This window comes from Ursus americanus, chromosome 14 (assembly GCF_024610735.1).
Source record: "Ursus americanus isolate L20-20 chromosome 14, mUrsAme1.1.p, whole genome shotgun sequence".
In the NCBI taxonomy this organism is placed as follows: Eukaryota; Metazoa; Chordata; class Mammalia; order Carnivora; family Ursidae; genus Ursus; species Ursus americanus.
The window spans coordinates 2,587,372-2,614,796 of record NC_142140.1 but is presented as its reverse complement, the minus strand read 5'-3'; the positions used below and the strand labels follow the sequence as shown (position 1 = coordinate 2,614,796).

Sequence of the window (27,425 nt, the reverse complement as noted above, 5' to 3'; positions counted from 1 at the left end):
ACTTATTATTTCCCTTTTTCTAATTACTAAATATTTTAGGGGAGGTACTTTGAGACTGTGCAGATAGCCTGTTTTTGCTCAAATTTTTGCTTAGGCTTTTACTTTCTCCGTTTGAAGTAAATTTTACTGTCTCAAGGAGTAGAAAGTCACTGTTACCCCCAGGAGGGCCGATTGGCAAGGGCAAAGGAGCGTGTAGTCGGGCGTCCAGCGGGCCGCCCGTTGCCCTGGAGATGGGGTCCTTCTTCCGTGGGCGCCGCCATCTTGTGGCGCCAGCGCGGGCCCAATGAGCGGCTACATAGTGGCCGGAGGCGGGGCGGCGTTCGGCGCGGCTTGCGGCTCAGCTCGTCCCGGTCATGGAGGCGCCCATCGCCCGCCTGCTTGTGCTCCTGCTGCTCGGGGCCTGGGCCTCGGCGCCCGGCAGCGCCTCCCCGGAGGCACCGCTGCTGGTCAACGAGGACGTGAAGCGCACGGTGGACCTCAGCAGTCACCTGGCTAAGGTGACGGCCGAGGTGGTCCTGGCGCACCCGGGCGGCGGCTCCACGTCCCGCGCAACCTCCTTCCTCCTGGCCCTGGAGCCCGAGCTCGAGGCCCGGCTTGCGCACCTCGGCGTGCAGGTGAGTGCGGGTGAGCGGCGGGGGTCGGCGCGCGCCAGCCCGGCAGTCTCGGTGGACACGTCAGCGTAAGCCTGCTGGAGAGAGGCCGCCGCCCACGTGAGCCGCCTTCTGATCGCGGCCCCCTACTCCTCCGAGGGGGCTCCGCCTGGGCGGGCGGGCAGTACCCGCGCTGGCCTCCGGCGGAGCGAGCTCTCCTTGTCCCCCCCCGCCCCCGGCCCGGGGAAACTAGGGGAGTGGCCGCCTCTGCGAAGGGCCTAGCGGGGCGCGGGTGTGCACCAAACTTTCATTTCCCACGGCTTGACGCAGGAGTCCAACCGGAGGACGAAGAAATGAGCCCAAAGATGAATATCATTCCATTAATTCAGTGTCTGGCCCATAGTAGGTGCTCTTTCTAGCCTTCGTCCAATACAATCAGAAATGTAACATTGTGTATTTTCTAGTTTGTAATTTGAAACCGTTGTTAGTGTAGTATACTTAAGGTTGCTAACGAACGCTTTTTAAATTTTGTTCCTTTCCTTAAAGTTAGTTTAAGAAGTAATGTAGGTAATAAAACCTCTCTTAAACTACAGAAAGGTCAAGACTGAATCACTCCCTTCCCCCTACCGTTTCTTGTTCTTGCACGTCGTCAGTATATGGCTTGGAAGGTTGCTTTATGTACTTCCCCAGCATTTCAATGAACACTTCTACAACTCTCAAGGAAAGAAAATGTGGGTTTACGTATTCATAGGTTTGCTTTTTATTACTATTTTCATTAAGCAAAGTCCATTAAGTGATTACCCAATTATTTGTTGAGGGAGAGTAGTCATTACAGTGTCATATTCCTTCTAAGTACACCTTTCTCTCTGACTGAATCTGGCTATAAAGCTGGGTTTATGGAGATTATACTTCTGAAAGGATTCCTCTTCCTTTTCATGCCTTGTCCATGATGGAATGCACAGCTTTACTCAAAGGTTTGTGTAAAGGTGGATCAAAACTTCCTTTAAATGTGTGCTGCCACCTTTGAGCGTTTTGAATGTTAAATCCCATTCTTTTATAAAAACTAGTTCTGGGGCATCTGGTGGCTCAGTCGGTTGCGAGTCTGCCTTCAGCTCAGGTCCTGATCCCAGGGTCGTGGGATCGAGCCCGGTGTCAGGCTCCCTGCTCAGTGGAGAGTCTGCTTCTCCCTTTGCCTGCTGCTCCCCTTGCTTGCACTCTCTCCCTCTCTCTCTGTCAAAAAAATAAATAAAATCTTGGGGCGCCTGGGTGGTGCAGTCGTTAAGCGTCTGTCTTCGGCTCAGGGCGTGATCCCGACGTTCTGGGATCGAGCCCCACATCAGGCTTCTCCGCTATGAGCCTGCTTCTTCCTCTCCCACTCCCCCTGCTTGTGTTCCCTCTCTTGCTGGCTGTCTCTATCTCTGTCAAATAAATAAATAAAATCTTAAAAAAACCAAACAAATGAAAAACTAGTTCTGATGTATTGAAGTTGCCACAGTTAAACAAGACAGCAGGAGAAGCTATCTGCCATCATGCTGGAGAATGCTAGATTACTGCAGACATGTCCTGTTGGCAATCTGCTTTGTGTTGGGTGTTGTGATAGGTGTTTTAAGTACATTCTCTTCAACCCTTACAATGGCCCTTTGGGGTGTAGGCTCACTGGAGGTGAGGAGTGCAGTCTAGGAGTTAAGTTGTTTAAACCTCCTGTGTCAGCTCTTAGAGTGATGAGTGAATCGAGGCTTAGGTTAGTTTCAGACCGTGTGTGCTCTTCACTGTACCCCATTGCCTGTTTTGGCCTAGATGGCTCTGAGGTAGGGTTGTGTTGGGATGTAAGCCCTGCAGCCGCATCACCAGGTTTATTAAAAATCATTTGTTAATTTCATAGTCCCACGAGAGAGACGGGTTAAATGGATATATGTGCTCCTTTACACCCCTTTCCCAACGGGAAATGTAACTGGATGTTAGACTTAGCAAAGAAGGTGTGTATTTTTTAGTAGTTGACTTGGAGGCCTTGATAAGGTTGCTAGAAGTTTTTTTCAGTGGATTTATCTTTAGCCTTCCATGTAGAATTTTAGGAACTGGTTAGAAGGAACAATGGTGATTTCTTAAATTTTTTTTTGAAGATTTTTATTTATTTATTAGAGAAAGCACGAGCCGGGGGAGGGGCAGAGGGAGAAGCAGACTCTCCACTGAGCAGAGAATCCCAGGACCCTGGGATCATGACCTGAGCCAAAGGCAGGAGCTTAACTGACTCAGCCACCCAGGCGTCCCACAATGATGATTTCTGACGAGGATCTAGTGGTTGCTTATCATCTTACTACCAAGGATCCATGTTAGTATTTTTCCTCTCCTGTGGATCCTACATTTGAAATCTTTCGTCTCTCTGATCTTTCATTAATACCTCTTAGTAAGACAAATCAACACGTAACTGAATGGTGATAAGCACGAGTATACTAGAATGTTACCATTGTGGTAAGATTCCGGTCAAAGTGAGGAAGCTTTTTTTTTTTTTTTTAAAGATTTTTTATTTATTGATTTGACAGAGATAGCCAGCGAGAGAGGAAACACAAGGAGGGGGAGTGGGAGAGGAAGAAGCAGGCCCCCAGGGGAGGAGCCGGATGTGGGACTCGATCCCAGAACGCCGGGATTACGCCCTGAGCCGAAGGCAGACGCCTAAGGACTGCGCTACCCAGGCGTCCCGGAAGCTTGTTTTTATTAGCCTGTGCAGCTATATTGAGGGTGATTGTTATGATTACTTTTAGGCATTTTATTTATTTTTATTTTAAAAAAAATTTTTAAAGATTTTATTATTTGAGAGAGGGAGAGAGAAAAACGGAGGGAGGGAGTGCAAGCAGGGGGAGGAGCATAGGGAGAGGGACAAGCAGACTCCCTGCTAAGTGCAGAGCCCAATGTGGGGCTTAGTCCCACGATCCTGAGATTATGACCCGAGCCAAAACCAAGAGAAACCAACAGTCTGATGCTTAACCGACTGAGCTACCCAGGTGCCCCTAAAGATTTTTTAAAGAATTTTATTTTTAAGTAAGCTACACCCAACATGGGGCTCGAACTGAAACCCTGAGATCAAGAGTTGCATGCTCCACCGACTGAACCAGCCAGGCGCCCACTTTTAGGCATTTTAAAATATTAAAAATAGCTTTTTCCTCATTAAGAGTTCTGTGTGCCCTATTGGGAACAAGTGCTTCAGCCCAAAAAGTAGTTTAATTTTTTTTCCTTCCCCTAGCAGAGTTTGGATTGGCAAAGAGATCAGCAGTGTGTATTAGGTTTTCCTCACATTCTTCTCCATCTCATGATTCAGGGTGTTTGCTCTTTCTCAGATAGACCCTGCAGCCTGCTGGAGTGAACATTCTCTTCGTGGTTACACATCCTTTTGCAGTGAAGGATGAGAATAAGGGAGTGTGACAAGCAGTGGCTGTTGGACTTATGCCACTATTAATGTTCATGCAAGTGAACCAGTTTTGGCCACGTGGGAGACTTTTCTTTCTTTCTTTTTTTTTTAAAGATTTTATTTATTTATTTGACAGAGATAGAGACAGCCAGCGAGAGAGGGAACACAAGCAGGGGGTGTGGGAGAGGAAGAAGCAGGCTCATAGCAGAGGAGCCTGATGTGGGGCTCGATCCCATAACGCCGGGATCACGCCCTGAGCCGGAGGCAGACGCTTAACCGCTGTGCCACCCAGGCGCCCCATGGGAGACTTTTCTATCACAACAGTAAATAATACTATTTATTTTCCTTGCAACTGTGTATGTGAATGTAAATGGAGAAGAAAACATCACCTTTGTATTGGGAAAAGTAAAGTGTAAGTGTAGTTTTTATTTATATGTGTGTATTTGGTCATTCAGGAGAATGTTGTGTATTTATAGAGCTTACTATACAACCAATTCAGCGCAAAAGTAAGTCTTTGACAATATTCTTATGTTTCATATGGAAAAAAAATTGTTACCAGAGATTGTCTTGAAAAAGTTCTTGTAGTTTGAGTACTTTACTGTGGACTTTCTAAGGCAGTTGGTTAACTTTTGACTCAAATTTAGAGGCTGAAAGACATAATAGCTCTTTTGTCCTGTTACAGGTGAAAGGAGAAGATGAGGAAGAGAACAATTTGGAAGTACGAGAAACCAAAATTAAGGGTAAAAGGTACGCAACCAGATAGAATAGCTGTACCCTGCCTTGTCTTGTTACAGGTTATCCCATCGGCTGTAATCATAAGGTAGGAGAGTTGCTAGGAAGTACCTGGTGTTTTAGAGGCTGTTTCAGTTAATACACTGTGTTGTAAGTAAGCAACAGCTGTAATGTATTCTGACCATTTGTGTCTTTTCTGATTACTAATGCTAAAATGGCCTCTAATGGTGGCAGTTTGTTTTACAGGAAGGTAGCTGCTTTCCATACCAGGTCAGGTCGGCTAATGTATGTGGGGATAGGGATCCCCAAACAGTGGATGGAGAACCAGTATGTGAGAACTCCAAGCTGTTTGTCTCCGTAAATAGCCTCCCATCTGTTGTTGGCTACCTTCCTCTTTCCAAAGGGCAGAAACTCTACCCCTCTCACCTCCTTTTGAGCCGTCGGGGCATTGACGTGATTGCTGCTTCTTTGCGGGAGTTAGACCTAGCTCTCTGAAGGCTGGGGTTGGACTTGCCTTGTTCTCTGCTTTAACCTCAGCACCTAGCATGGGGCCTGGCACTCCCTAGTTATTGTAAAACACTTTGTTAAAGATATTTTCCAGAATGCATAAAAAGCAGGAAGAATTGTATAAAGAATCCACATATATTGCATCACCCAGCTTCAACAGTTATCCGTATTTTGCATGGTATTTATTAGGCATTGAAATATTTGTTGAATGAGTGATGTGGGAGGAAGAAATGTTTTTAGCCTCAGTGATTCTTGAGGAGGGAATAGTCGTGTCCTGCCCCTACCCCGCCCAGGACATTTGGCACTGTTGGAGACATTTTAGGTTATAGCTGAGGCCAGGGATGCCCCTAAACATCCTACAGTGCCCAGGACAGGTCCCTCCTCCCAGCAAAGAATTACCCACCCACAAATGTCAGCAGTGCCAAGGTTAAGAAAAATCCCGTTTGCTAAGACAAACAGAGTTAGCTTATGCTGTAGTTTATCATAAAAAGAAATAAAATATTTGACTCTTGACCAGCAAACCTTTGAGCCTTATAGCTGTCAGCCCCCATGTGATTCAGAAAGTGTTAAATTTGGTCTTCCTGCTTGGCAGAGTTTGTTTTGTTTTGTTTGCTTGGCAAAGTTTAAAAAAATTTTTTCTCATTAGTTTTGAGTTTTTAAAAAACGAGAATATGACATAATAATTATTGTTTTCCTTATGCATATGCCCCAAAATACATAATTTTATGCAAGTGTATAAATGGGATAATTTCATATTTATTAATGTCTGTATAAAGCTTAACATTAACATTAAACAAGTCATTTATCCTGCAATCCTAATATGACAACTTACAGGTCTTTGTTCTGATCCATGAAAAAATCTGTTCCTTAGACACCAGTATAGTCACCTCTGTGTTGTCTGCCTAGCCTTTCATCAATCAGAAGCCTTCATTAGCTGCTGTTTCCGAGTTGTAATGAGAATTGATATTTTTTTTCAGATTTATTTATTTATTTTAGAGAGAGAGTTTGCTCAAGGGAGCGGGGAGGGCAGAGGGAGAGGTAGAGAGACTCTCAAGCAGACTCCACGCTGAGCATGAAGTGTGAGGGCTTGGGGCTCGATAGCATAACCCTGAGATCACGACTTGAGCCAAAACCAAGAGCTGGACGCTTAACTGGCTGCCTCTCAGGCGCCATGAGAATTGATCTTTCTTTCTTTCTTTCTTTCTTTCTTTCTTTCTTTCTTTCTTTCTTTCTTTCTTTCTTTCTTTCTAAAGATTGATTATTCTAGGGACACCTGGGTGGCTCAGTTGGTTAAGTGTCTGCCTTCGGCTCAGGTCACGATCCCATGGTCCTGGGATCGAGTCCCACATTGGACTCCTTGCTCGGCGGGAAGCCTGCTTCTCCCTCTGCCTGCTGCTCCCCCTGCTTGTGCACTCCCTTTTTCTCTCTCTGGCAAATAAATAAAGTCTTTTTTTTTTTTTTTTTAAAGATTTTATTTATTTATTTGACAGAGATAGAGACAGCCAGCGAGAGAGGGAACACAAGCAGGGGGAGTGGGAGAGGAAGAAGCAGGCTCCTAGCGGAGGAGCCTGATGTGGGGCTCGATCCCATAACGCCGGGATCACGCCCTGAGCCGAAGGCAGATGCTTAACCGCTGTGCCACCCAGGCGCCCCCAAATAAATAAAGTCTTAAAAAAAAAAAAAAAGATTTATTCTAGAGAGAGTGGGGGGGGGAGGGGCAGAGAGAAAGAGAGAGAGAATCCCAAGTATACTCCATGCTGAGCGTGGAGCCTGATGTGGGCCTCAATCCCAGGAGCCTGAGATCACGACCTGAGCCGAAACTAAGAGTCAGTCATTTAACCGGCTGAGCTACCCAGGTGCCCCTGAGAATTGATATTTCTAATGATCACCTGGAACACTGAAACGTTGTTAAAGTGAGATTTAATTATGCTGGGACATTTGATGTGAAAATTAAGGTGGGGTTGTGTCATATTTTGTTGATGGGCTAGAGGGAGAAAGAGATTAAGGGGTTAATTAGGAAGGGATGTAATAATCTTGGCAAGGGAGAATTGTTTGAACTGAGGGGGCAGCAATGGAAAGCCAGGAAGGGATGAATTTGAGAGACATTCTAAGGCAGGATGAACCAGACATTAGGGACGGAGTAGAGCAAGGCATCTGAACATGCTGGAGGGTTTTGGTTTAGAAGTAGTCAGATGGTAGTAGTATTAAAAGAGTAAGGAATTGGGATTATGAGTGATACTGGGTATTTCGGGTGGTCAGTGGAGCTGTCTAGTGAACATTTGAAAATAGGAGTTTCACGCTCAAGGGCAGAGCATGGGATGAGAAGCAGATCTGGAACTTGAAGCCAGGAATTGGTTAAGACCATCCTGGGAGAAGGTGTAGGACTTACTATATTTTAAGTAGGTACTTCAGAGTAGTAATAGAGTGTGTGACGGTGTGACTGATGAAGACATGGCAAGGTTAGAGTTCCGTAAAGCCGTATCAGGAAAGGTGATCCGTGTTCTGCCCTCGGAGGACAAATTCCAAGGAAGCATGTTAAATGCCTTTAATTCTCCACTCACAGTGGCTGGGCCTGCCAAAAGTTATCTTCTGGCTTAGAAAACTCAGATTCATTTTTGAGTTGCTATCCTATGGATTTTAGTAGTTTCCAGGCCATCTCTTTTTCCTTAAGGTGCTAGTAGCTTTATTTTTGTAAATTATGAGATTGATACAAGTTCATAAAACAAATTGGAAAAAATAACAAAATGAAGCTAATTTTCCTCTCGGAGACAGTTACCATCAACAGTTTAGAAACATTCATTGGAATACTTTTCTTCACATACACTTGTATGTATTTATTCTTTAAGATAGAATCGTACTGTGCCATTTGTAAACATTTATTTACATCGTACATGGACATGCTTAATATCTGTAAAATCCAAACATCTTTTTTAGTGGCTGCCAGTTTTCCACTGTGTGGCTCTGCTGGAATGCTTCTAACCATTATCCTGTTGTTGGACCCTGTTGGACCTTTACATTTTATACTCTCCCCCCGCCCCCGACTTATTTATTTAGAGAGGGAGAGAGCAGGGTGGGGGCAGAGGGGAGGGAGAGAAAATCCGAAGCAGACTCCCTGCCGAGCACAGAGCCCGATCCAGGGCTCAGTCTCATGAACCTGATGAGAGCATGACCTGAGCTGGAACCAAGAGTCTGACGCTCAGCCGACTGAGCCACCCAGGCACCGCTGTACTCTTTTATTATTATAAACAACTGTGAAATGAATACCTAGACATCTGTCTTAAAAGGTTTAAATTAATAGGTTAAAGGTGATCTCTTAAAGAGAACTGCTTTTGTCTTGGGTACAAAATGTTGCTGTGACTTTGAGTTGCTACTTCTGTTTTCAGTTCCCTTCATGTCTTAATTTTCTTGCCTTGTTCTTTCTCCAGTGGGAGATTCTTCACAGTCAAGCTCCCAGTTGCTCTCGATCCTGGGGCCAAGGTTTCAGTCATTGTGGAAACAGTCTATACCCACGTGCTGCAGCCGTATCCAACCCAGATCACCCAGTCAGAGAAACAGTTTGTCGTGTTTGAGGGGAACCATTATTTCTACTCTCCCTATCCAACGAAGACACAGACGATGCGTGTGAAGCTTGCCTCCCGAAACGTAGAGAGCTACACCAAGTTGGGCAACCCCACGCGCTCTGAGGACCTCCTAGATTATGGACCTTTCAGAGACATCCCTGCTTACAGTCAGGTAGGCTCGTGTGGAGTCCAGTCTGTCCCTGCCTACTCCAGAGGATGTCTTCTGGAGTGACTACTAGTGGACGGGCTTGGTGGTGTGAGATGGGTGTAAATCTGGTCATTTTTAAGATCATTCCCAAATATTCTTACCTGCTGTGAAATGACTCCATGGGGGTCAACTCTCTCATTTTGGGAGAACAGCTAGAGGCTGGGAGGTGTAGGAAGATTTTTAAGAAGGGCTCTGATAAGGAAAAACATGGCAGATGGATATTTGAAGCAATGACACACGAGCTGAGTTGAATTATTGCATCAGCATTCAGGACTTCTCAAAGCCTACTGTTAGCCCGTGACAGTGCTAATTGGGGATTGCAGAGGTCTCTGAGGGAGCCCCACAAACAGCAATCCTCTTCCCCCTTCCCAGATTCTCACATGCTGAGAAACGAAAGTATTGAGGTAGGTAGGAAGTGGAAAAATGTGTAGCTTTATCACAGGTAAAGCCTAGGTCGAAGGAGTTCAGCTGCAGGTACTGCAGGAGGTTTCCTAATATGGAACTCCAAATTGAGACAGAAGTGTCCATGCGAATAAGGTGGGCCAGGGCAAGCCTCTCCACGTGGAAGTCTTGCCGGCAGATGAAGTGAGATCTCAAACTGCCTGCAGGCAAGTATGCCAGATGGAGAAGAGGAGCTGGGCAGAGCATGCCTCTCCACTCTTCTCCAGTTTACTCTTACGTGGGGGATACTGGTCCTCTGGACGAAAAGGCTCAGAGTCTTATACTAACAGAACTCCCATCACATGAAATAAAATGTGAGCCCAGAGGCATTAACTTTTTAAATGTAAGCAAGGTGGAGGAGAAGGGGGTTAGGGAAGGGAAGACCAACTTGCTGACCCACCATCTTATTTCCTAGGCTCTGTAAATAGTGTATTAAATAAGATCATTTCATTGAATCAGAGTTAAAAATGTAGTTAAAATATTTTATTCTGTAGCTATAGACAAGGAAACAGAATCGGTGAATTTAATGACTCCTCTAGGAGTAGATTACAAATAAATTAACTTCTAGGGAAGATGGGCAAGTTGTATGTAGCATAATTCTAGCAAATATACTCACATTAAAAAAGAATAATAAAAAATAAGGAGGTAGCATTTGGAGGGTTGGAGTGGGGGTTGGGGGAGAAGGGATCAAGGCATTGTGGGTAAAGGCCCGGAGATGGGAGACCAGGTGCTGTGGTGTCTGGGGCGCTGCTGGGGTAGTAAAATCGGCTGCCTCGCTGATCCCAGGAGTTGGACCTTAAACTTGGAGCAATCAAGGCTTAAAAAAGACTGTTGTGGAAAAGTTCAAACATATATACAGAAGTATAGAGAGTGGTGTAATAACTTCCCATACACCCATCACTTCGACTCTGTGGGCATCAGAATATTACCACACTTATCAGCACTCTTTTTTTTCTCTGCTGTAATATTTTATTTTTTTTTAAGATTTTATTTATTTATTTGACAGAGATAGAGACAGCCAGCGAGAGAGGGAACACAAGCAGGGGGAGTGGGAGAGGAAGAAGCAGGCTCATAGCGGAGGAGCCTGATGTGGGGCTCGATCCCATAACGCCGGGATCACGCCCTGAGCCGAAGGCAGACGCTTAACCGCTGTGCCACCCAGGCGCCCCATCTGCTGTAATATTTTAAAGCAAATCTTAATCGTGTCATTTTAGCCTAAGTCCTTGATTATCATCTCTGAGATGCGTGGATATTTAAGACTTCTATGCATCTCTGTGTTTAGAACATATGTCACTGAGGATGTACAGTCAAGATATTTGTTCTGATGTCACTTGAAATAATTGTTTCTGTTTTCTCAGTCTCTCAGGTGTCAGTTTGACGTACTTAGGGCTGTTCATTTTTGGTCATTTTCCACTGTAAACAATTTTTTTAAATTGATATAATTTTTTGAAATGAAAACAGCCAGAATTATATAACAAGGTATATTCAGAGAACTCTTGCTTCCACTTCTCCCTTCTGTCTGTTCTTGGTGACCATTTATGTTAGCTTTTGGTTTATCTTTCTAATGTTTTTTTCTATAAATATATGCAGATTATAGTAAATTTATATTCCCCCATTTCTCAAAAAGTAGCACCCTGTGTATGCTGTGGCCTCATGGGTTTTGGTGGGGGAGTGAGAGTGGCCCCCAGTGATTCCTAATGACGCAGAGAGCCCTAGGGGCTCATGCTCTGTGCAGCTGAGGGACTGGCTGCTCTCTGAGTTGTGTTTCCTCTGAGTTGTGTATTTCTTTTCCTTATTTAAAACTGAATGATTCAGTTCATGTTGGGGACAGAGATTTGTTTGTCTCCTACATAGGCTTCTAAATTTTTAATATTTTGGATTTTGGACTTTCTCCATTTTAAATTAATAAAATGCTCATGAGAGACTGTTTGGCAAATACAGAGGAAAATTTGATGCCACTTGACATCCGCTTTTGCTTAGTGCCTGAGTCATTTCTTTCTAAGCACAGGGGCTTTTTAATGTGGAAGCTACGTGGTGTGTAAAGTATTGCATGATACTTTCACCACTTAGAATAGTCTCTGAACATTTTACATTACCTTTGTAAACCATTTTTAATAGCCGTTTAAGATCCTATAATTTGATGTCTTATAGCTTATTTGCCAAGTTTCCTGTGTTGGACAGTTAGGTTTTTTTCTGTAACACTCTAGTGGTCATCTGTTTACAGCTCTGTACTTTTTATATAGTCTCAGGGTAGGTTTTCTTTTCTTTTTCTTAAATTAAGTTTGGCCTTAATTCCGGTTAACATATGGTGTAATATTAGTTTCAGGTGTACAGTGTAGTGACTCAGCACGTCCATACATCACCCAGTCAGTGCTCATCACAGTAAGTGCCCTTCTTAATCCCCATCACCTGTGTCACCCATCCCCCCACCCACCTCCCTCTGGTAGCCCTCAGCGTGTTCTGTTTTTTCTCTCTAGTTAAGAGTGTGTTTCTTGATATTTCTCTCTCTGTCACTCACTCACTGTCTCTCTCTCTATATACATATTCTGTTTGCTTGTTTGTTTCTTAAGTTCCACATATGAGTGAAATCATGTGTTTGTGTTTGACTGATTTCACTTAGCATTATACTGTTTAGCTCTGTCCATGTTGTTGCAAGTGGTAAGATTCCATTCTTTTTAAATGGCTGAATAATATTCCAGTGTGTGTGTGCCTGTGGGTGTGTATATGTATATTATACGTACCACATCTTTATTCATCAGTTGCTGGGCACTTGGGCTGCTTCCATATCTTGGCTATTGTAAATAATGCTGCTATCAACATAGGGGTGCATGTATCCCTTTGAATTCATGTTTTCGTATTCTTTGGGCAAATACCCAGTAGTGGGATTGCTGGAGGTACGGTAGTTCTATTTTTAACTCTTTGAGGAACCTCCATGCTGTTTTCCACAGTGGCTGCGCCAGATTGCATTCCCACCAGCACTGCATGAGGGTTCCTTTCTCTCCACATCCTCACCGACACCTGTTGTTCCTTGTGTTGTTGATTTTAACTGTTCTGACAGGTGTGAGGTGATACCACATTGTAGTTTTGATTTGCATTTCCTTGATGATAAGTGATGATGAACATCTTTTCATGTGTCTGTTGGCCATAGGAGAGGTTTTCTGAAGTAAAAGTTTTCACATCCATGCATATGAGCATTAAAAATCTCTTGATGTGGGGGCGCCCGGGTGGCTCAGTCGGTTGAGCAGCTGCCTTCGGCTCAGGTTGTGGTCCCGGGGTCCTGGGAACGAGCCCTGCATCAGGCTCGCGGGGAGCCTGCTTCTCCCTCTCCCGCTCCCCCTGTTTGTGCGCTCTCTCTCTCTCTGTCAAATAAATAAAATATTAAAAAAAAGAACCTCATGATGTGGGTGGGGTGCCTGGGTGGTTCAGTTGGCTGAGCGTTGGACTCTTGGTTTCTGCTCAGGTCATGGTCTCAGGGTCATGAGATCGAACCCAGCTTTGAGCCCTGCCTGGGGCCCTGCGATCAGCGGGTAGTCTGCTTGGCATCCTCTCTCTCTCCCTCTGCCTCCCCACCCACACACGTGCCCTTACTCTCTTGCTCAAATAAATAAATCTTTTAAAAAAATTAAAAATCTTTTGATATATATTGCCAAGTGGTTTTTCAAAAGATTTAGCCAATTTATTATGGCACTGGCAGTCAGAAACTGCTTGTTTCCTCGCACCCTTGTCAATATCAGCATTAAATACTATCAAATATGATTATGGATGAAGTTGAACTTTTAAGAATCTACTCATAGAATGAGTGAATAAAGTAGCAGGAGCTATGAGAATTAATAAAATGTCCTTTTTCATGGACTTTTGGGGAAGAAGGGTGTTTTCCTGATCCTTCTGTCCTTTTAGATTCCATTTCTCAGGTTCCAGGTGTGTAGTCATGGAAGGGCACTTATATTACTTAGTGACTAGAAAGATTTAATACTAATTTAGGTGGTGAAGTTGACAACATGGAGGAATTTCCAGCGGTATCTCCATTAATTCTCTGAGGCCTCCCTGGGAGGCAGTAGTTACTGTGGAGGAGCGCGCAGCCAGGGTTAAAAGTTGAAGACCCGAAGACCTCGTATTGCCACTTAGGTTTATTTATGACCTTGAATATGTTAACACTGCTGGGCCTCAGTGTTTTTAATTTGTAAAACAAGATAAGTAGTACTTACCTCATGGTGGTGTTTTGAGGATTAAATGATCATGCATTTGTTTAGCGCTCATAGTGACTGACACATGTTTATGTTAGCTCCGTACATGTTAGCTGAACAGGTCTCTCTGCTGGGGGCTTGTCTGGGTGAATCTTCTCCGTGTTAGAAAAAATCCAGTCGTGCTGTGACTCATCCTCAGTTTTGAGGTTATTTGCTAGCTCATTAGGCAGACATTATGTGTTTATGAGATCATGTATATACCTCGTCAGAATTTTTCTTTATTATAGTCGAAGATTTCGTTTTCTTTCAAAACTGCAAAAATTATTCAAAAGCCAATGTAAAAAGCTCATTGTAGAAATTTTGAAAATAAAAACTACAAGGAGAAAGTAGGAACAATCTAAGAACTCTATTTCCTACTCGTTTTGCGATTTCTCCTGTATTTTATTTCAGGTTCTTTTTGGTTTTTTACTCCTATAGTGGCTGTAAGATAAGTGGCATGTGGAAGTTTTTGTTTTTAAAATACAAATGATACTTATGTTGGAACCTAAAACAATTTTGGGTAGCCTGTTTTTCCGTTTAGTAATACATCATAAATATTTATTTCCATATGCTGTTAACAAGTCCTAGTAAACGTCATTTTAGAATATAGTGTGCACTGGATACACCATAATTGATCATTCTGTTGCTGATGTATGGGTTATCTCCACTGTATTTGAAACTAGTGTTGATTCATCTGTCACCCAAACTTGAAACTACTTGTTTCCTTTCTCTCCAGGATACTTTTAAAGTACATTACGAGAACAACAGCCCTTTCCTGACCATCACCAGCATGACCCGAGTCATCGAGGTCTCTCACTGGGGTAACATTGCTGTGGAAGAAAACGTGGACTTGAAGCACACAGGGGCTGTGCTGAAGGGACCCTTTTCACGCTACGATTACCAGAGACAGCCAGATAGTGGAATAGCCTCCATCCGCTCATTTAAGGTACGGGGTGTACAACGTGGACATTGGGAGAAACTACTGTTTTATTACATTTGCCCTTTGGCTTTTTGAAAGTATCTAAATATGGACCATTGTTTGGGATCGATTGGTGTTCAAGTAGTTCAGTTCGCAGGGTTAGAACCAACGGAAAGAATCTTAAAAATAAAAAATGCCCCCATTTGTATAAATAGGGCCATTTTTTCTTTTAAAAAGAGATTTTATTTTTAAGTAATCTCTACACCCAGTGTGGGGCTCGAACTCGTAACGCTGAGATCAAGAGTCATGTGCTGTACCGACTAAGCCAGCCAGGTGCCCCAAAGTAGGCCATGTTTTTAAAAGAAAATTTGAATAATAGAGAAAGGAAGAACCATATCACCACCCAGAATTATAATTGCTCATATTTTAATATTTCCTCTTTTATAATGCTTTTTTTAAAAGATATTTGATCATATTGTACATGATGTTTTATATATTTTTAGTCTTATAAATGAAATCTTGTATTTTCACATATAGTCAAAAACTGAAAATGTATTCAGTTGAAAACCCCCTTGGGAAACAGAGTTTGGGGCACTGGCCCCCTGCACAGTTGAAAATCTGCATATAACTTTTGACTCCCTGTTTTTTGGAAGCCGTGCTATTAACAGAAACAGTCCATTATCACACATTTGGTATGTTGGGTGTATTATGTACTGTATTCTTACAACAAAATAAGTTAGAGAAAAAATGTTAAGAAAATCATAAGAGAAAGTACATTGACAGTATTTACTGTATTTACTGAAAAAGGTCCACATATAAGTGGACCTGTGCAGTTGAAACCCATGTTGTCCAAGGGTCATCTGTACTTCATATTATAGAAGGGCTCATTATGTGAATGAAGTGTCAGAGTTATCATCTTCCTGATGATGGAAATACTTTTACAGATTTGGAAGCTATAGTAAAAGAATAGGAGGTGGAGAAACCGCTCCATAACCCTACCACCTGGCGATTTGATGCGATTTCTCCCATTTTTAGTTTCTCTGCCTGCAAGGTAACTTAGAGATTATGTTTATCTTTGTATTAATCCTTCAGTATCATAAAGGTATTTATGATTGTCTTCATTATTTATTGTTTAGGAGAATTGGCATTTACCTACCATATTGAGAAAATAGATGCAATATCTAGAGCTTTTGAAGACTTGGTGGGGAGATAGACTTCTTTTTAGGTTGTTCCCAGTTTGGGGACTGTTTTAATTAAATAGTGCCATGGGGAGGCTCTTAGCACAGAAAGTTTTTTCTGTCTTCAGGATCATCTCCTGTGAGTAAGTTTCTGGGGGCTTTAGAAGGCATGTCCCCTCTCTTGCAGACCATCCTCCCTGCCGCTGCCCAGGATGTTTACTACCGGGACGAGATAGGCAATGTTTCCACCAGCCACCTCCTTATTTTGGACGACTCTGTAGAGATGGAAATCCGGCCTCGCTTCCCTCTGTTTGGCGGGTGGAAGACCCATTACATCGTTGGCTACAACCTCCCGAGCTATGAGTACCTCTATAATTTGGGTCAGTCTTTAGTAGTTAGGGAGTAGAAAGGGGAGAGACTATCATTTTCTTTCATTTCTTGCATTTTTGTTTCTAGTGGTGGTGGTAGAGAGTGTGTGTGTGTGTGTGTGTGTTTTAACAATTGCCAATCACTTTTGATGGGAGGAGAGTATTGTCATTTTTTGGAAGGCTGGGATATTAGGAACAACTTTTCTTGGGTGGGGACAAATTACTATTGTAAAAGTAATACATGTATTTGGTAGTCAGTTCAAACAGTCTAGTAAAAATCCTCTTCTTACCCCCAGTTCCATTTTAAGATGGAACTGCTTCAAGTCTTTTAATTTGAGGTATTTAAAAAGTAAAGAGAAGAACTCAGAGAATAATGAACACTTCTACACAAGCATCCAGAACTAATTATTATAATCATTTTGCCATATTTTTGTCAAGTCTTTTCTTTTTAAAATCTTTTAAATACAAAATTAAGGGTGCCTGGGTGGCTCAGTCGGTTAAGCTTCTGCCTTCGGCTCAGGTCATGATCCCAGGGTCTTGGGATAGAGTACCATGTGGGGCTCCCTGATCTGCGGGGAGTCTGCTTCTTGCTCTCCCTCTGGCCCTCCCCTGCTCATGCTCTCTCTCTCTCAAATAAATAAATAAAATCTTAAAAAAAAAAAAGAGAAAACCACACAAATAAATGTATAGTTCAGTAAATGACTATAAGAACACCTCGTAACCACCACTCACTCAGGCCAAGAAATTGAACTGAGCCAGCCAGCCAGAAGGCTCTCCGTGTACCTCCTCCTTCCCCACAATAGTGGTCACCATCCCGACTTCAGTGACTGCGTTCTTGACTTTGTTCAGTTTTATCACCCAAGTGTGTGTCTCTAGAGTCTCTACTTTAGTTTTGTCCTTTTCCAAAAATTTGATGTCTTATGAGTCTACTAATCCATAGTTCGCTCCTCTGTTTTTTTTTTTTTTTCTTTTTAACAGTTTAGCTATTGAAGTATGAGCCACTTGCAGTGTAGCCTATAGTCTGGATTTTGCTGACTCCTTACTCAAAGTGCAATTCAGTGTATTCCCATGTCTTCTGTATTTCTTGCAGATTGAAAGCTGTTATCTTCCTTGCTGTCTTACGAAAGACGTTCTTGGACCAGCTTGTATATTTTCTTTTCTCTTCTTTCCTTTTTTTTTTTTTTTTTAAGATTTTATTTATCTGACAGAGCACATAAGCAGGGGTAGCAGCAGGCAGAGGGAGAGGGAGAAGTAGGCTCCCCGCTAAGCAGGGAGCCTGACATGAGGCTTGATCCCAGGACCCTGGGATCACGACCTGAGCCAAAGGCAGATGCTTAACCGACTGAGCCACCCAGCTGCTCCCAGGTTGTATATTTTCAGTCCCAGACCTGGAATCAGCCGTTTCTCCTCAAAGCTCTAGTTTCTTCTTGTGGATGAACAGGTTTTAAGACCACAGTCCGGAACTAGGAATGCATATTGTTCTTAGTTTGGTCAGTATCTAGGCCTTTTCAGCTAACAGAGCTAGGCGTGTATAATGTCTATGTGTAAAAAGTTATGAATTTATGTAGTTACTTAATAGTGTGAACTATAGGGGCGCCTGGGTAGCGCAGTCGTTGGGTGTCTGCCTTCGGCTCAGGGCGTGATCCTGGCGTTGCGGGATCAAGTCCCACATCGGGCTCCTCGGCTGGGAGCCTGCTTCTTCCTCTCCCGCTCCCCCTGCTGTGTTCCCTCTCTCGCTGGCTGTCTCTCTGTCACATAAATAAATAAAATCTTTAAAAAAAAAAAAAAATAGTGTGAACTATAAGGATTTTGTCCTATGTTATATCTGTATCTAATTCCATATCGAGAGTCCTCATTCTGAAGGACAGAGGTGACAGAGCATTCCACGGTTGTTTTATCCCACACCTAATACACAGCAGTCTGAGAATAAAAATGGTCATACTGCCACTTCTGAAAAGAGTTTTGTTTATTTTTGGCATATCCTCTCCCCATTCTACCCCCTTGTTTTGGTGTGCTGTATGTATACTGTATATTGTCAGTATATACAATGAGCCATTACAGAGCATGCTCCCCCCAGATTTTATTTATTTATTTTGAGACAGAGAGAGAGAGCAGGCATGAGCGGGGGGCAGAGGCAGAGGGAAAGGGAGAAGCAGACTCCCCGAGGAGCAGGGAGCCCGACACGGGGCTCGATCCCAGGACCCTGAGATCACGACCTGAGCCGAAGGCAGATGCTTAACCGCCCGAGCCACCCAGGCGCCCTGTGCCTCCCCCCTTTAAGTCCAGTCTTAGCTCTGTAGTAACTGCAGTTAATGCTCACCCCGTCAGTGTTTACATTGACAGCTCTAGTTATTTTAATGATCTGCATCTCATTCCCTAGTAGAGTCCTCGGGAAGGGCTTGTGGGAGTGAGTCCTCACATATTGATAGTTCGTAACAGGCTGTGCCTTTTGTGCCTCTAAGCCATTTTGAGGAATAGAGCGTCACCGGCGCACATGTCTTTGAATATCTTAAATATGGTACTTTTTCTTGGTATAAAATGTCACTGTCGAGGTCTGATGATCTAACTTTTCCCCTTTATAAGTCTCCTCCCCCTCTAAGTCCTTTTATATAAATATTGAAAGGGATTCTTTCTTGAAAATCTAATACTTTTACTAGAGCATGTTTTGGCAGTGGTTGTCATGTTGCTATTCTTGGGTCTGTATTATGTTTTTTCAACTTACAGTTTTGAAACCTTTTTGTAAGTTTTCTCTGTCGAGGCTCCTCTTATTTCTGTGTTGAATCTTTGCCTGTTTTCTGTATTTGGCAGTTTCTCTTGAGTCTTTCCTTCATTGAAAACTTTGCTTCTTTTTACTTCTATTTATTATAAGACATTACGTATTATATTCATTACTATTCCTTTTAGATTATCCTTCATTTCCAAAACAATTCTTTTATTTCTAAAATTTATTTCCTGAATTTTTTCCTGCATTCCGTCACTTCTCTGAATTTCTATAATTCTGGTTTATATTGCTCTTTCATGACTTGTGTCATTTTTATAATACCTTTAGTTTGTTTTGAAATACTGGGAACAGTTTTTTTGTTTGATTTTTACAGAGAGAGTGCATGGGCGGGGGCAGAGGGGGAGAGAGAATCTTAAGCAGACTCCACGCTCAGCATGGAGCCCGACGTGGGGCTTGATACCAGGACCCTGAGATCATGACCTGAGCTGAAACCAAGAGTTGGACACATAACCGACTGAGCCTCCCAGGTGCGCCACAGGAACCGTTTAAATCAGTTTTGTGGCATGAAATCCTGGCGTGTTTTTATTTTTTCTTGGGATGTTCTCTTTTTTTGTAGCTTTTAAAAATATAACTTACTCTAAGAGTGAGGGGCACCCTTTTTCTGTTGCTCTTTTTTTTTAAATTAAAAAAAATTTTTTTTAAGTAGGCCCCACACCCAGTGTGGGGGGGCTCAAACTCACAATCCTGAGGTCAGGAGTTGCATTCTCTACCAACTGAGCCAGCCAGGCATCCCTCTGTTGTTGTTGTTGTTGTTGTTTAAGATTTTATTTTTGTATTAGGGAGTGAGAGTGAACACGAGAGGGGCCGGGGTCAGAGGGAGAAGCGGGGCAGCCCATGCAGGACTCAATCCTGGGACTCCGGCAGTCGCTCAACTAACAGAGCCACCCAGGTGCCCTGCTATTCATTTTTAATGTGAGTTTTTAGGAGGGTGTATTGTAGCTGACCAGTTCTCTGTTGATTTAGGGTAGTGTTAAATAAGGTGGCTTGCTTGTGGAGCCTGCCCTGGCTTGGTTTCCTGTAGCTCTGTTGTCCCTGTTCTGTTTGATTTTGATTTTCCTCTGGCAGTTTTTCCTCCGCTTAGGGTACTGTCCTGGGAGGGGAGCTCTGATGGCTTTTCCAAGTTCTCAGGGACTAGACAGCTCTGGACTCACAGGTCCGTGGGCCTGTTTTGCTCGCCCACCATGTGGGGTCAGGGAAGGACTCCTCGGAGCTCCAGCCGCTTTCTACAGTTGGCCTGCCTCCTTCTCTGGTCAATGTGGTGGCCTCTTTGGGGCTCTTCTCTTTTCTTCTCAGGTCTGTCACTTGCCCTGTTGCCTCCCTCTGCTTTCTCCTTTACAGACACTAGTAATGTGCAGGTTGTGTGTTGGTGTTTTGTGCCCCCCCCATTTGTTTTGGGGTTCGTGGAGATCTTGTAAAAAATGTTCTGTGGGTTTTTGGTTTTGCTATCTAGTTGCTCTGTCTTTATGTAAGAATTGGGGAAGACCCGTAAGTATGCTGTCAGCACCACCTCTGTCTCCCAGAATCTCCTAGTCCATTAACTTTAGATAGCATCTCTGTATTCCTCTCCGTGTACGACGAGAGTGTTTGTACCCTGTGCTTCCTCCCAGCTCCTGTGTCATTTTCTCTGTTTTTCACATCCCTGCACGTGTTTGTCTTTCTTCAGGTGACCAGTATGCACTGAAGATGAGGTTCGTGGACCATGTGTTTGATGAGCAAGTGATAGATTCTCTGACTGTGAAGATCATCTTGCCCGAAGGGGCCAAGTGAGTGTGACTGTCCTTTCCTCTGCTTCCCACTTCTCTGGTACTGACCTGTGCTACCTGAGGGGGAAGCTGTGTTCCGGGGGTGCTGAGTACGTACTCAGCACATAGCTTTGACCGAGAGGTCTGCAGGGACTTTCTGACTGGAGTTTAAACAGAAAAGTTAGACTCAAATGAGGGCACAAGGTTTATTTATGAAATACATGCCCCAGACAGTGCGTCTCTGTGACAGGGGCAGCTTCCAAAGGGGGGGGATGATCTGCAACAGGACGGAATGCCGAGTCAGGACAGCCAGGTGGCCCCTGTGCTGTGTTAAGACAAAAAGAAGAGCGATGGAACGGTGGCTCTGTTTTATCCTGGGCTGGTCAGACCAGGTTCAGACGGGCGTGCTGATGGTGTGTTAGGGTTCCGTGCTCATAAACAGCAGTGCTGTCTTCGGCCAGTGTAAGCACAAAGGAGTGCATTTGGAAGGGTAAGGCACTTCTTATGAATTGGCAGCAACAGTTGCAGAGCCATTTGGGAGTCCATTTGGTGGAAACCGACAGTTGTTCACTGGGGGCCTGCCCTTGGCATGAGTGATAAACGCATGTCTCTGTGTCACTTCGCTCTAGGTTCACTTCAAAATGGAGCGTCTGTTTGACCTCTCTTGGTCACGTGCCCACTCTGGTCACCAGAAAGATCGGCGCCTGGGTTGTTCCTCCAATGGAGGACATTCCATGGGGGATGGGGAGTTCTAGCAAAACTAGAAACTAGAGTGTGAGAACCTGGAGGAGGGAGAGTGGATCCAGGTGGACAAAAACGGGACATGTCCTGCTTACCGTATAAAAGTTCTCAGTCATGTGGGGAGAAAGAACTTCTGGAGTAACTTCTCAGGGGTCTCTTCAGGTCCCCGAGAGGCCCTTGTTGGGTGGAGCGCGCAGTAGGGCCGTGTGGGCTGTGTGACTCCAGGGCTTGGCCAGTCCCGGTGAGCACTCGCAAGAACAAGATGCAGGGAGACGGTTGTTACCGCAGCAGGAGAGTGGTCTGACAGTCGGGGTGTTCCCGCGGGAGGTCTGCTGGTCCCTGGTGCCAGGAGGGGAGCAGAGTAGACTGTGAACTTAGTGACCCTAAAGGCCCCCTGAGCCTTAGAATTCTCCATCCTAGAGAAACCTCGTTGGGCAGTGCAGTTGGTCTTAGGCTGTGTTCCGTTCTCCCTCCGCCCAGGCACATCCAAGTTGACAGTCCCTATGAGGTTAGTCGGGCCCCAGGTGAGCTGCACTACACGTACCTAGACACGTTTGGCCGCCCTGTGATCGTTGCCTATAAGAACAACCTGGTGGAACAGCACATTCAGGACATCGTGGTAAGTAGCACCACTGCTCTGCCTTCGGTGTCTTCCTCCCCAGAGTATGGGGTCCGGGGGGGCCAGGACCTCGCCTGTCTTTATCTTTCCCTCTTCGGGCTGGAGAGGTTTGAGCGCAGTCACCTCTGGGGCCAGGTGTCTGTGTCCATGCGGACCCGCGCGGGCCGTCGCCCTCGTTCTCTGCCCTAGGTCCACTACACGTTCAACAAGGTGCTCATGCTGCAGGAGCCGCTGCTCGTGGTGGCCGCCTTCTACATCTTGTTCTTCACCGTCATCGTCTACGTCCGCCTCGACTTCTCCATCACAAAGGTACCCTTGGCTTTTGTCCTACCTTTGTTAGTCGTTTCGTGCCTTGATGATGTGTCTCGTTAGCTTTGCTGAGCACTGGGGTCCTCTCAGCAAGCCCGAGCAGAACCCTGTTGCCCAGAGGCCGCTCCCCTGCCTGTGGCTTCTGCTGACCCTTACTGTGAAGGGAGAGACCGTGTCCTTGTTGCTGTGACACAGAGCGCGTGGTGGTAACGTGAGGTGGGGTGCTGCTGGTGGCGAGTACTGTGGGAGCAGGGCAGCCCGCGGTGTGCGCTTCGTGGTGGGGCTACCCTGAGGAGGGTGACGGGCAGAGAAGGTGGGGAGGGGCGTTCAGCCGGAAGGAACCGTTTGTGCAACAGCAGGGGGGCTGCAGTGGAACCCGTGCGGGGCAGTGTGGTACAGGCAGCAAAGGCGTTGGTCCGGCTGGTTCCATAGACCAGTGAGGCTGCCTCGGCTGCTGCTGGCAAGTCCTGTCATACAGAGGGGCTGAGTGTCGGTTTTGTTATGAAATAGTTCTACTTTGTAAGCTGTAAATGCTGCTTTCCTTTTCTAATTTATTTTTTCAATTTTATTTTAAGTAGGCTCCGCACCCAATGTGGGGTGTGAACTCACGACCCTGAGATTTGAGTCATATGCTCCACTGACTGAGCCAGCCAGGCGCCCCTGCTTTGTTTTTTTTAAAACTTTTCTTTAATTCCACATGTATGGAAACTTTGCAAGAATAGTAAAAAAAACGATTGTATACTCTTTGCTTAGACATAGCACTTAACGTTTGGCCTCTCTCTTGATATGTAATTATTTTTCCTGGGCCGTTTGAGAGTAAGTTGTAGACGTCTATATCCTTCACCCCTCGAGTACTAAAGCATGCGTGTAGCCTAGGGACAAGAGTATTCTCGTAACATAGCCACAGTAGGATGATCACATTCGGGAGATGCTATGTCTCTGGAACGCCGTTAACCAGCATGCCGGCTGTGTTCAGATTTGGTGGCCTGTCCCAGCGACCGTAACACCTTTAGCAGTTCTACCGCCAGAATCCAGCGGAGGATCGTGCATCCCCTTCAGTTGTCACGCTTCCTTGGTCTCCTTTAATCTGGACCAGCTCCGCAGCCTTTCTTTGTCTTTAATGAGCTTGACATATCTGACGTATAGAGACCGGGTTTGTAGAATATTCCTTCACTTAGGTGTAGCGTATGTTTCTGATGAAATCGAGATTATGCATTTTTGGCAAGAGGGCTGTGAAGTGGTGCCGTGTCTGCAGCGCATCCCATCAGGGTACCTGATGTCAGCTGGTCCCAGTGCTGGGGATGTTATTTGGCTAAGTTGATGTCTGCCTAATTTCTTCATGTTACAGTTACGGTTTTTCTCTTTGTAATTAATGTATGATTGTTTGAGGCTATACAAACACTCTCATATACATTCACCGATTAGTCCTAGCATTTGGTATTGATTGTTGTCTGAATGTGTTAGGTGGTTGGCAAACTATGAATCCTTTTGTTGGCACTGTGCTGGAAGGAGAAACTTCTCTTCCCGGTTGACTGGTTGGCTGGTGGTGACTTGTTGGGACTCCTGGCTTCTTACCTTGCTCTGTGGGCTACTGTCCACTGGTGCTACTTATTTTGATACACAAATTATCCCAGATTTGTCTATTTTTGTCAAGTCTCATCATTTTTTCGAGCATTTCCTTATCGTTGGGCACAGCAGCGTGTTTCAGGCGTATTCTGAACCTTCTCCAGGCAGCCCTGGTTCCTTTCAGTGTGGAAATGGTACCTAGAGAGCATGATCTGGGAGCTAGGTGTGATCATTGCTTTTGGGGTGTCTCTGCGTCTGGGCCGTTCGGCAGACAGAGCCAGGGGAGAGAGGTATGGTGTTTACAGTAGCAGTTGACAGCGATGTCTCGCTCCGTCTGATGTCACAGGGTTCTTGCCGTCCTCCCTCATTCCACCATTTTTCCTTCTCTCCTGGACCCCAGCATCAATATGTTTATTCGTTTGTTGAATTCTGTAAACACACAAATAGTTTCAGAATTGCTGTGCTCATGCCGCCAGAAACACCAGACCTATCAGTTAGAGTCCCAAGATTGGCTAGCAGTTCTCTTTGTCTTTAGACTGAGAATACCTGTCAGAGTACTGTGTTCCAAGGTAATTGGCTGAGTTTTCTTGTGTTAACTCATTTGAAATATAGGTAGGTTCATTTATTTCTGTTTGAATTTTATTGTAGTTTCTCCAACTGGCACTGTGAGTATTTAATTTTGATTATGAATTTGTAAAACCCTGCCTTGTAGATAACCAGCTTCATCAGTCTCTGGATAGCCTTCCTGATTGATTTTGCAGAAATAAGCGGTTACTTTAATTCTTATTTCCTCCTCTTTCTTGCACAAAAGATAACACAAGTATGTATGTTTTGTCCTTGTTTTTTTTTTAAACTAAATAGGTTATGAGAAGTACCCATATCAGTTCATAAAGCTCTTCCTCATTATTTTCTTTTTTTGTATAGCTGCAGAGTACTCCATTAAATGAACCAGTCCGTTTATTCAGCTTCTTATGTATATATCTCCCTGTCTTAAACCTATGATAATTTATTGAGAAAAAAAAATTTGTGGGCCAAATCCACCATTTGCAGACCAGATTTGGCCTTTGAGCTGAGAAGTTAGAACTTCTCAAGTAGCCGTGTGATGAGAGAGAATTCTAGAAAGTATGTAGGGCCTTATCTCAAGGGTCATGAATGGCAGGATGAGGAGCTTGGGCTTTATCCTTTAGGCCCTGGGAAATTCTTGAAGGTTTTGAGGAGAGAGACTATAATAAACGTCCTGGAAGCCTTCCCTGACCTGCACTGAGATTTCTCTTCCCTTAGCACCTCACCTGTCCCTTTCCTGGTGTATTCTAGCAGTAATATCCTCTCTCCCTTCCTCTCTCTGCCCTGCCGGGCTTTGACGTAAACGTCTACTTCATCTTCATGCCCCTAGTCCTGCCCTTTGCTGAACTGGTCCAGGTTTAGTGTCAGCAAAGGTTTGGTTCTCTGACTTTCCAGGAAGGTGGCTTTTCCTGTTTGCACAGCCGGTGGTGGGTACTCTCTGGGAGGTGAAGGTTGGAGCAGGCTCAGGCCTGGATGTTGTTACTCACGATGTCCCACCAACAGGATCCGGCCGCGGAGGCCAGGATGAAGGTGGCTTGCATCACGGAGCAGGTCTTGACCCTGGTCAACAAGAGAATAGGTCTCTACCGTCACTTTGATGAGACCATCAATAGGTACAAGCAGTCGCGGGATGTGTCAACTCTCAACAGTGGCAAGAAGAGCCTGGAGACAGAGCACAAGGCCTTGACCAGTGAGATTGCATTGCTGCAGTCCAGGCTGAAGACGGAGGGTTCTGACCTGTGCGACAAAGTAAGTGTCTGCCATCCTGGAGTCACTCGGCTCTTTGCCCTCCCTTGTCATGCCTTCAGGGATTGCCCCCACCTTCTAGAATACCATGGGGCTGCTCTGGGTGGGTCACACGCCGGGCAGCTCTTGCTCACTCCTGGCTTGTCCCGTGGTGCCAGCCCTTATGGTGGAACAAGAATTTTAGGGGTCTTGGTTAGGGGCTGGGTTGGAAAGCTCTGCTAGCCTTCATGTCACTGTCTGTCCACATGGGCAAGGCTTCAGGCTGCTCCTGTGTGCCTAGAAGATCCTAGACTTAGAATCAGGTGTTTGATTCAGACTTTGTCAACCTGGGCAAGTCACCTAACTTCCGTGCCTCCGTTTCTTCATGTCTCAGTACTTTCCTCACTGAGTTGTGAGTGCGAAATGAGTTAGTGCATGTAAAGTGCTGAGAACCCTGCCTGGGACCTGCTTTGTGAGTGAGTCCTTGTTACCTATAAAGAAAGAGGAGACCCCTTCCTCCCCAGAGGTTCCCCTCTGACGACCCCCGTCTCCACATGCCACTTCCTACACTCCCTCTCCTTACCCTGTGTTCGTCATAGGACCTACCTCTTTCTGCAACTCTCCTCTTTATGTGCCCGAGTATTAATTACCTGGTAGCTTTATGAAGGTCAGATGCCTCATCTGTCTTGACTGCGGTTTTCCAGAGCCTAGACTTGTGCTTAGCACTGCAGCTCACTCAGTGATTGTTGAATGTTGAATGGTTATGACTGAAGTCCTCAGCCTCACACCCAGCTGGTGATAATAGGGGAGTCATTCAGTCTCTCTGCCACACCCCCGCCATTAGTCTTACCCAGCTGAGTCCCTGCACCTAATTTGGCCTAAACGTACCTCGAGGACCTGCTGTGTGCCTTGCACCGTGCTGGGGGATTGCCCAGATGTTCCCACTCGATCCTCAGTCCTCCTGTATAGCTGAGACCTGAGGTCAGAGCTTAAAGGAACAGAAAGGGGAGCTGGCATTTGAAGCCAGACCCTCTGCCCTGGGAGCTCCAGGGCCTGTAGGCGTGGGAGGTGGTGGGCCCTGCTGAGTGTGGGTGGGAGGACCACTCTCAAGCTCTGCCCTGCTCTTTCTCGGCCAGGTGAGCGAGATGCAGAAGCTGGACGCGCAGGTCAAGGAGCTGGTGCTGAAGTCCGCGGTGGAAGCCGAGCGGCTGGTGGCCGGCAAGCTCAAGAAGGACACGTACATTGAGAATGAGAAGCTCATCTCTGGAAAGCGGCAGGAGTTGGTCACCAAGATCGACCACATCCTAGATGCTCTGTAGCCCCCGACCGTTACCATCGGGGTGGGCCCAGGGCACTGCACTTTCAGACGGCAGGTGGGGGGCACTGGGGGGAGGGCGACCATCAAGGCCGCTGAGTGCAGGCATCTGTATTTTACAAAAGGCCTTCAAGGAAGTGAAGCCAGGTCCTGCCATAGGCAACACAAGCAGCTTAGTTTTTGTCTTTAAAGCGTTCTTTTTAAAAAAAAAAAAAAAATTAAATCCCATTAAAACAAAGTATCTTTGTGTTTTGAACAAAGAAATTTTCAGTAGGTGATTGGTTTTGTTTTTTCTGAAGCCTAGGATATCCTTTCAGCCATAAACCCCTTGTTTTTTGTCCTTCTAATTCCCGATGTTTGGGTACTTTGCGAGTGTATGTTTGTTTGTTTTTTAAACGTGTGTGGCCAAATGAAAATAAAGCAGGGACTGTGAA

The 27,425-nt window shown here is 45.1% G+C and overlaps 1 protein-coding gene across 1 annotated transcript; it reads left to right on the top strand.

The window, feature by feature from the left end:
• The first annotated feature begins 303 nt into the window (after positions 1-303).
• RPN1 (ribophorin I) lies at positions 304-27,425 on the top strand. The gene is made up of 10 exons (XM_045812357.2): positions 304-614; positions 4,676-4,740; positions 8,658-8,964; positions 14,401-14,610; positions 15,949-16,141; positions 20,575-20,674; positions 21,875-22,013; positions 22,203-22,322; positions 25,455-25,700; positions 26,813-27,425. Exons 1-10 carry the CDS (start codon positions 354-356, stop codon positions 26,993-26,995), a joined length of 1,824 nt encoding a protein of 607 aa, XP_045668313.1. The 5' UTR covers positions 304-353; the 3' UTR covers positions 26,996-27,425.

Coding starts and splice junctions, on each gene's coding strand:
- RPN1 (XM_045812357.2), top strand. CDS start 354: ATGGAGGCGCCCATCGCCCGCCTGCTTGTGCTCCTGCTGCTCGGGGCC. Junction 4,741..8,657: donor ACCAAAATTAAGGGTAAAAG/GTACGCAACCAG, acceptor TTCTTTCTCCAG/TGGGAGATTCTTCACAGTCA. Junction 8,965..14,400: donor ACATCCCTGCTTACAGTCAG/GTAGGCTCGTGT, acceptor CTTTCTCTCCAG/GATACTTTTAAAGTACATTA.